Source organism: Neofelis nebulosa, chromosome 14, assembly GCF_028018385.1.
Source record: "Neofelis nebulosa isolate mNeoNeb1 chromosome 14, mNeoNeb1.pri, whole genome shotgun sequence".
Taxonomy (NCBI): Eukaryota; Metazoa; Chordata; class Mammalia; order Carnivora; family Felidae; genus Neofelis; species Neofelis nebulosa.
In genome coordinates this window covers 60953873-60961984 of record NC_080795.1, presented here as the reverse complement: position 1 = coordinate 60961984, position 8112 = coordinate 60953873, and the positions used below count along the sequence as shown (strand labels likewise).

The 8112-nt window shown below is 40.5% G+C and overlaps 1 protein-coding gene across 1 annotated transcript; it reads right to left on the bottom strand.

The window, feature by feature from the left end:
• Positions 1 to 348: 348 nt before the first annotated feature.
• UTP23 (UTP23 small subunit processome component) lies at positions 349 to 5939 on the bottom strand. The gene is made up of 3 exons (XM_058698885.1): positions 5668 to 5939; positions 1746 to 1920; positions 349 to 832 (listed from the first exon to the last, which is right to left on the bottom strand). Exons 1-3 carry the CDS (start codon positions 5853 to 5855, stop codon positions 452 to 454), a joined length of 744 nt encoding a protein of 247 aa, XP_058554868.1. The 5' UTR covers positions 5856 to 5939; the 3' UTR covers positions 349 to 451.
• Between the last annotated feature and the right edge of the window lie 2173 nt (positions 5940 to 8112).

Genomic DNA, 8112 nt, shown 5'->3' with positions numbered 1-8112 from the left:
GAGTAATACAAGTAAGCAAAATTTCCACTTTCTAGTAGAAAGTCAAATAATGGATGGACCAAAAGACAGCACCATATTATTATTTGAGAATATAAATTCTACAACCACTGCATGAATGAGGAATGTTCCATTGTAAATGTGAAAAGGGACGCCCACTTTTTTTTGTCACAAGCCTTTTGTACGATTTGATTTTTTTACATGATTTGCATACCCTGGGGGTACCGGGCCAATGGTGAGATAGAAAAAAGACAAGATTTTTACATTGAAGAACAATCTCCAAAATGCCTAAACCCATCCACTCTGAGTTGTTTTTATGAATAATTTTAGGCAAAGGCCTATGAGTCAATATTTATTTACAAAAATAATAGTCTTTTATTGTAAGTACTTCCACAGTTTTAAAAAGAAATTTATTTTTCACATTTAAATGTCTTTAAAAGTATTCAAAGGATTATCATTCTGCATTCTTCTTTTCAGAAAGTACTTTTGAGGTAGATCTATTCCGGATTCTTTTTCTTTTTCTCTTCTTTTCAGAGGCAGATGATTTTGTATCCTGTGCTCTTTTCTTTTTCTTCAAACAGCTAAGAGGATTGGGGCCACTTACTTTCTTGTGTTTTTTCTTTCTCCTCTGTTCAGGGTTTTTCACTAAACCCTTTTCTTCTTTGAGTTGCTTGATACTTTGTTTCTCGTGCACTGAGACAAGCTGACCTGACTCTACTGCTTTAACAAAAGCAATTGTTTTGGGAGAAGGTTTGTCCAAGACAATAGTGTTCTGAATAATAAACATGAGAGGGACTCCAGGCTTTTTCTTCACTTTCATAGACAAATTCTGATCCTATTAAAAAGAAAAATAGCACTATTCAGTTCAAATATGTCAATTAAATAAGATGCCTTAAGTGGAAAAAATAGAAGAGATCACAAGTTTTACTTTTCAAATTGGTATGTCTCACTAATAGAGTAAATTTTATGATTAAAAAAAAGGAAGATAAACAAGAAATCTGAGCACAAAGAGATAAGTGGCAACAATGTGACACTGGATCTATCAAGATTCTACCACCAGGAATTACAAACTGTCACAAAGGTAAGAATGTTAGGCAATGCCCCACTTTCTACTCCTAAGACATGCTTCAAAAAGGGTCAAGAATGTTCAGAGGTTGAAGGGATAGAAATAAAATAAGAATTCATGGACTCAGATTCTAGATTCAGCTCTGCATCTAATTTAGTGATTTTATAATTCTAAAAGAATACGTAACCAAATCTGTATGTATGTGAACTTCTTCGTTAATATCAACCCTGAAAGTCTCTCCTTCCCCTCCTGGTCTTTAAAAGCCAGAAACAGTTCTATACTGGTGGTACAATTTCAAATAATATAAAACACGACTTTTTGAGAACTAGTATAAAATACAGGAACATGCAAAAACACTGATGAACACAGAATGTAAAATATTTGTTCCACTTCTCTTCAAGAATGCTGACACATATCATCACATCTTTTTGTCAATAACTATTAAAAAAATACTTCAGTAATTAAGAAGAAAAATCAATATGCTTAAGGTTCTCTCCTCAAATTCTCTAATGGCATGACAACTGCTTTTATTGACTGCAAATCAACTTAAAAGCTTGTACTTTAAAAAGTTGAAACATTCTATCAAACCACTTCCATCTAATTTTTTCTGATTATATGCAGCTCCATATGAAATAGAAACAGAAATGATTAAAATTGACTCTAATTTTAAAAGCAGTATCACCTGTGTTGCCACAAAATAATGATGAGGATTTCCCTCTTCAACCATGGAGAGCAGACATTCTGATCCACTCACTGGATTCTTGAAATGGGGACAATTTCGGACTTGGCATTTTTGTGCAATCAGTTTTGCCCCATATAAGTCTTTTCCCAAAGTTTCTAACTCTTTTAACACACACCTGAAAAAAAAAAAATGTTATTAGCAGCTCACAATTACAACATACATTTCAGTGTTCACAGAAGTATAGAAAAATAGTTTTTACGAAATTTAAACTATACCATCACGATCTGAATGTGTTATGTGTTGGCCCCAAATATATGGTAGCCGTATCACTCTTTAAAAACCTGGAAAATATTTGGGGCACTTGGGTGGCTCAGTTGGTTAAGTGTCTGACTCTTGATTTTGGCTCAGGTCATGATCTCACAGTATATCCGGGGTGTGGGCGTAGGGGTGGGGTGACAGCGCGCGGGGCCTGCTTGGGATTCTCTCTCTCTATACCTCTCCCCCCACTCTTTCTCAAAATAAATCAACGTTTAAAAAATAAATAAAAACCTGGAAAACACAAACACCAAGTTGAAGGAAAAACAGTTAAATCTACTGAGCATTTATTACGTGTCAGGCAGCATGCTAATTGCTCTTTACATACATTCTTGCTTCAATCTCAAAACAGCCCTATCAGGCACCTAATTTGAAAGTTATCCTTATTTTAGAGTACCTCACTCTGAGAGATTCCAAGTAACATGCTCAAACACAACTCTTAAGTGGTAGAGTCGAAATGTGAATCCAAGTAGTTGACAACACATACCTTGCCCCAACCTTAGCGCTAGATGCTTCTACTTCAAGTACAAATTGGTACACCTTTAAACGATTCTCAGTACAGAGAAGTAAAAATTTAAGTCATCGGTTTAATAACAATCACAACTTCCTTCTTCTCTCTGCGTTTTCATATTAATAGAAGCCAATGTTTTTTAAAATGTCAGCTATAAACTACCCATATCAAAATGACACAGTGATAACAAATTCTATTAATTTCTACTCCTTTTCACATCCCCATTTCTGCACCTCTTGAGGAGTCAAATGTCAGCATTTTAATAAGCTCTCCAGGCACTTCTTCTATCACACTAAAGAAAAAAATAAAGAAAATAAAAAATTATGAGAACCAGTTAGTCAAAGATTTCTGAAACTCCAGTCAGCCCTTGCCAGACTCTACCTTGCCTCACTCCCTTTATCATCCATTTAGTTTTGTTTAAGAAAAGAGATTTTGCTTTCTATTCATCAGTTTTGAACTTTTTGGAGTTTCAGGCCCAAACTCCCATGTATTTACTGGATATTTCCTACGGATGTACACCATCTCTTCAAATTCGTGTCTAAAATCATGAAGATTTAGATCAAGAAGCTCCTGGGTGTAAGTCAGAATTCCTAACTGACCTTTTCTTCCTCACCCATAACCCTACCCCATCAGCTGTTGGTATCTGTCTCAGGAATGCCTCTTTGTAGAGCCCTTGGGCTCCAGCCTTTCTTCTCTGAAGTTTAGGTTCCCATTATTTCTTGATTGGACAACCACAAAACGAGTTCGCCGGTCTTCACCTTCTTGCTTCTCCAACTCAGCCCTCACAGTTACAATCAGCTTCTCTAAAAGACAGTTATCAGGTCTGATAGCATTTATCTCTTCATGATGCACACCAAGAACCGACACAATACTATGCTTTAAAATAAGCATAGTACGGGTGCCTGGGTGGCTCAGTCGGTTAAGCGGCGGACTTCGGCTCAGGTCATGATCTCGTGGTCCGTGAGTTCCATCCCTGCGTCAGGCTCTGTGCTGACCACTCAGAGCCTGGAGCCTATTTCGGATTCTGTGTCTCCCTCTCTCTCTGTCTCAAAAATAAATAAACGTTAAAAAAAAAATTAAAAAAAATAAAATAAGCATAGTACATATGTATATATATTATATATAGAATATATATTATATATATTTTATATATGTACATAATATATATAGCATATATATATAATATATAGCATATATATATATAAATATATATATATGTTATATATTATATATATATAAAATAAGGTGGGAGGGTGGATAAGGGAAACAAGATTGGCCATTTCAAGAATTCCCAGAGCTGGGTGACACACACTTAATTATACTAGTCTACTGCTGTGTATGAATAAAATATTCTGGAAGTTAAAATAAATTCTTTAGGGAAAAAATGCTACAGAACATAATTCCATATAGTACTTCCCAGACTTTTTTGTTACAGCACCATGTTAAAAATGTTGGTATTTCTATGGCACAGGGATTAAGGGACAGGTGGTATGTAACCAGGAGGGATGAACTCAGGGGCACAAGCTAACTAAGGACTTGTCTGGCAGTGCTGAAGGCTAGGGGTAACAAATTGTGGGGTACCTACAACCATTATGAGGCACTACTTGACTTTGGAAAGCAGTTCATGGAGCGGTATATGTGCGAAAAGCAAGCCAATAATATTGTATTCCCAGTAGAGCCCATTCCTTTGTGTGCATGTGCAGGTCTAAAGAACTGGATGGATGGTACAGCACGTTAACAGTGGTCACGGTGGTATTACGGGTCATTTACATTTTCTTTTTTTACTTTGTTTTAAAATATAATTTATTGCCAAGTTGGTTTCCACACAACACCCAGTGCTCATCCCAACCAGTGCCCTCCCCCATGCCCATCTCCCACTCTTTTTTTTTACTTTTTCAAAGTAAATAATCTACAAGGGGAACAACAAAACCCTTAAGTTTCTTTTTTTTTTAATTTTTTTTAACGTTTTATTTATTTTTGAGACAGAGAGAGACAGAGCATGAACAGAGGAGGGGCAGGGAGAGGGAGACACAGACTCAGAAGCAGGCTCCAGGCTCTGAGCCATCAGCCCAGAGCCCGACGCGGGGCTCGAACTCACGGACCGCGAGATCGTGACCTGAGCTGAAGTCGGACGCTTAACCGACTGAGCCACCCAGGCGCCCCAAAACCCTTAAGTTTCTTAATAGTTCCTGTCGTAGGTTCGATTTCCCTTCTTCCCCAGCGTCATTTCCAATTACACCCTGTGCTCTCATCTCTTTTTCAGGCATTTTACAACTCCATTTCTTCATTTAGGAGGTCTTTCTCTCTTGTCTGTCACCCAAACTAGTCCTTCCCCTCAGAACTGAAAGGTGTCTGGGCTCAAAAGTGACCTCCTCTATGAAACCTTCCATGATTCCATCTCCCCACCCCCACCCCCGGGAGGTTCCCAGGCTGAGGAAGTCACAACACGCACGAGTCAAAACGCGCCCGGAAGGTTGGCCGTTTGTCCTGTTCACCAAGTTATCCTCAGTGGCTACAGCCGTGCCTGGCATAGGGCTGGTACTTAATAAAGACAGTTCAATAAATAAATGACCATGGGCAAGGCTCTTAGCCTCGAGCTGCGAATTATCTTTCTGGGATTCGGAGATGTTAGCTCGCAGGGCAGCTGTGACGCTTGAAAATTTTTCATTTCCACTAGAAACAGCTATGCGAATAAGAGCAACCACTTGAAGCGGGTAGATTTTGGATACCAGTAAGTGCTCTCCACACGTTTGATCCTTAAAGCAACCTTATTAGTTCACGGTCTTTTCCTTACAGATGAGAAATCCCAGGCTCACAGAGATTAACTTGCCGGAAGCCACAAAGCTGGCAGGACTGGGACCAAGACTCGAAGCCAGATAGCACTACATAAAGCACGGGTCTCATTCGCCGGGCCAACCACGCGAAGATTCGCAGTGCACTGTACTTTCTACCTACGTGGTAGACACTCGCCTGACCTCCTCAGTGCCTCCACTTCACTGTCAACTCCTCGTGGGTGGAGCGTTTTGCACGTCGTGGCCTCGTCTCTACCACACCCGCAGGATCCCCGGGCCTCCTCCCCGGACCCGCCGGGCCCACCTGGTGGTGCACAGCTGCGTCTCCCCCATGAGGTAGCGGGGCAGCTGCTCCCGCAGCTGGATCCGGCCGCGCAGCGCCGCCTGACAGAAGGTACCGTCCAGCAGGATCTGGTACGGCTCGCGGACTCCGAAGTTATTGCGGAAGAAGCCGAGATGCTTCTTGGCGTGTTTCTGCCTCGTGATCTTCATGCCTGGCTTACCGGGACCGAGACCAGGGCACCAGAAGCCCGTAGAAAACGCTTACCCTACAGCCCGCTCCTCCCGGAAATAATGCACCCTTTGCCCCCGGAAGTAAACGCCCCCACTTCTTGGGCACGCCCAGTGGTTGTGCCACGCTCAGACGAGCGCGCGCTTCGCTCCTGGTGTCAGCGCTTTAAGATGCTCGCCCTCCCGGCAATGCGCAAGCTTACTGCGTTATCGTGCGTGCAGTCAGCCTCTCAAAGATAGGCAGTGTGATGATAATCAACGATAATGTTGAAGCTTAATATGCTGCAGGCAGTATTCTAAGTAATTTACCATATATTATGCCCTTTAATGTTGATAATTTTCAAGTGGGGAAAGGAAAGGGATTGGAGTATACTGGACAACTATGGGCAGGTTTGTACTAGTTGCCCTCCCTCAAAGAAGTTAGGCACGTTTGCTAAGGGCACGTGGTTCTATAGTGTTAGAACTGTCACTGGAAGCCAGGACTGAAGTTAAAAGCCGCCTGCAGTACAAATGATCTTGCTACCTACCAGTACCCATCTCCGCCCCCCCCCCCCCCAAGGAACTGCTGTCACTGAGAGCCAAACTTATGAAAGAAGATAGCCTAACCCTTCGTTGATCGAGTTAATCAGAAAATTTTGTTCCCTAGCAGCTAATTGCCAAGCATCCACTTCAATTCAGAACAAGCTAATCAGAGAATGGGGAGAATAGAATTTTGCATTTTTGTCCCAGGTCCTCGAATCTGTCCCAGATCTAGTTCTGGCTATTGAGAGAAAGAAACAACACAGAAAATTGATTTACAAAGTGATGGAGATGTATTATTTGCATTGGGGTTTTTATTTGAAGATATAGGTTTATGGAATTGGAACTAAGAATTTCTATAATGTGTGCCCTGTTCTGATTCCCAGCACATCACTTAGATGGCTGCTTTTATTTCACTGAAAATTAATTTAGGAATTGGAAGCTATAAAATGTTATTATGGGATTGGATGCATGGTTCTTAAGTATAATTGCTCACTGCTTTCCAGGTTGATTCCTCTTTATCTCTGTATGCCAACTCCCTACCCCAGCTATACTCCCACCACAGAAATTATACCACCCCAGCCTTGCAAAAACAATTAAAATATTTTTAAAAAATAGATTGACAGATTTATCTACCACCACCATTCCATTGGATCATATTTCACTTATGATAATTAATAAAGGGAAACCTCACTATAATGGAGATGGGAGTTGGGTAGAGGGAGCTCTCACACCCCACTACTCTTATTCAATAACAGACCCCACAAAGAAGAGACAGACCTTGTAGATGGCTACCACTTTACTACCCCAGCAGTAGGAAGGAAGACTTTTCTTATCCAATCCCACCAACAGCCCAGCCAATGAGATACAGTCACAATTTAGCCAATGAGAAGCCACTATACTTCAGGTTTTCAGTTTACTCCAGTGGACGTTTTGTTTATATCAGCCTTCCCAACCTCTAGATTACATCTATAAAAGAGCAGTACCTCTTCTTTGTTCCCCAGACTTGCCTATGGTTTTGGTGTATCTCACTTGTCTGGTACTGTAATTGTTTGCTATTGCTGAATAAAACCATGCTTTTTTCTTGGTGAAATAACGGGCTTAAAGTAACTGGTTTGATTTTTAAGGTTAACTAATGAGAAAAATGTGGTGCAGGACTAGGGCTTTGAGTCCGAGTTGTTTTTTGTGTTTTTTATTTTTTCAATTTTTTTTAACTTACTAAACTATAGCATAATTATTTTTCAAGCTCTATGTATATGACAGTGCCATTTGCATACTGGATCCTTATTTCACAAACATGAAGACGGTTTACAATGGTGATTAGCAACTTTAAAACAGAGTTTTCTACTACAGCGGTGTTTCTCAAAACATAATCCTGGGATATGCAGAAAAAGCTCTTAGGATGCTTGTTTAAAATGCTGATTTCTGATTCTGAACAAGTATTGCAGGATAGGGATACTATTCAACAAGGAATTGCCCTGGGGCGCCTGGGTGGCTCAGTTGGTTACGCGCCGGACTTAAGCTCAGGTCATGATCACCCGCTCCATGAGTTCGAGCTTCGTGTTGGGCTCTGTGCTGACAGCCTGGAGCCTGTTTCGGATTCTGTGTCTCCCTGTCTCTGACCCTCCCCCGTTCATGCTCTGTCTCTTTCTTTCTCAAAAATAATAAACGTTAAAAAAAAAATTAAAAGGAATTGCCTTTAATTACAACCTTCCCAAGT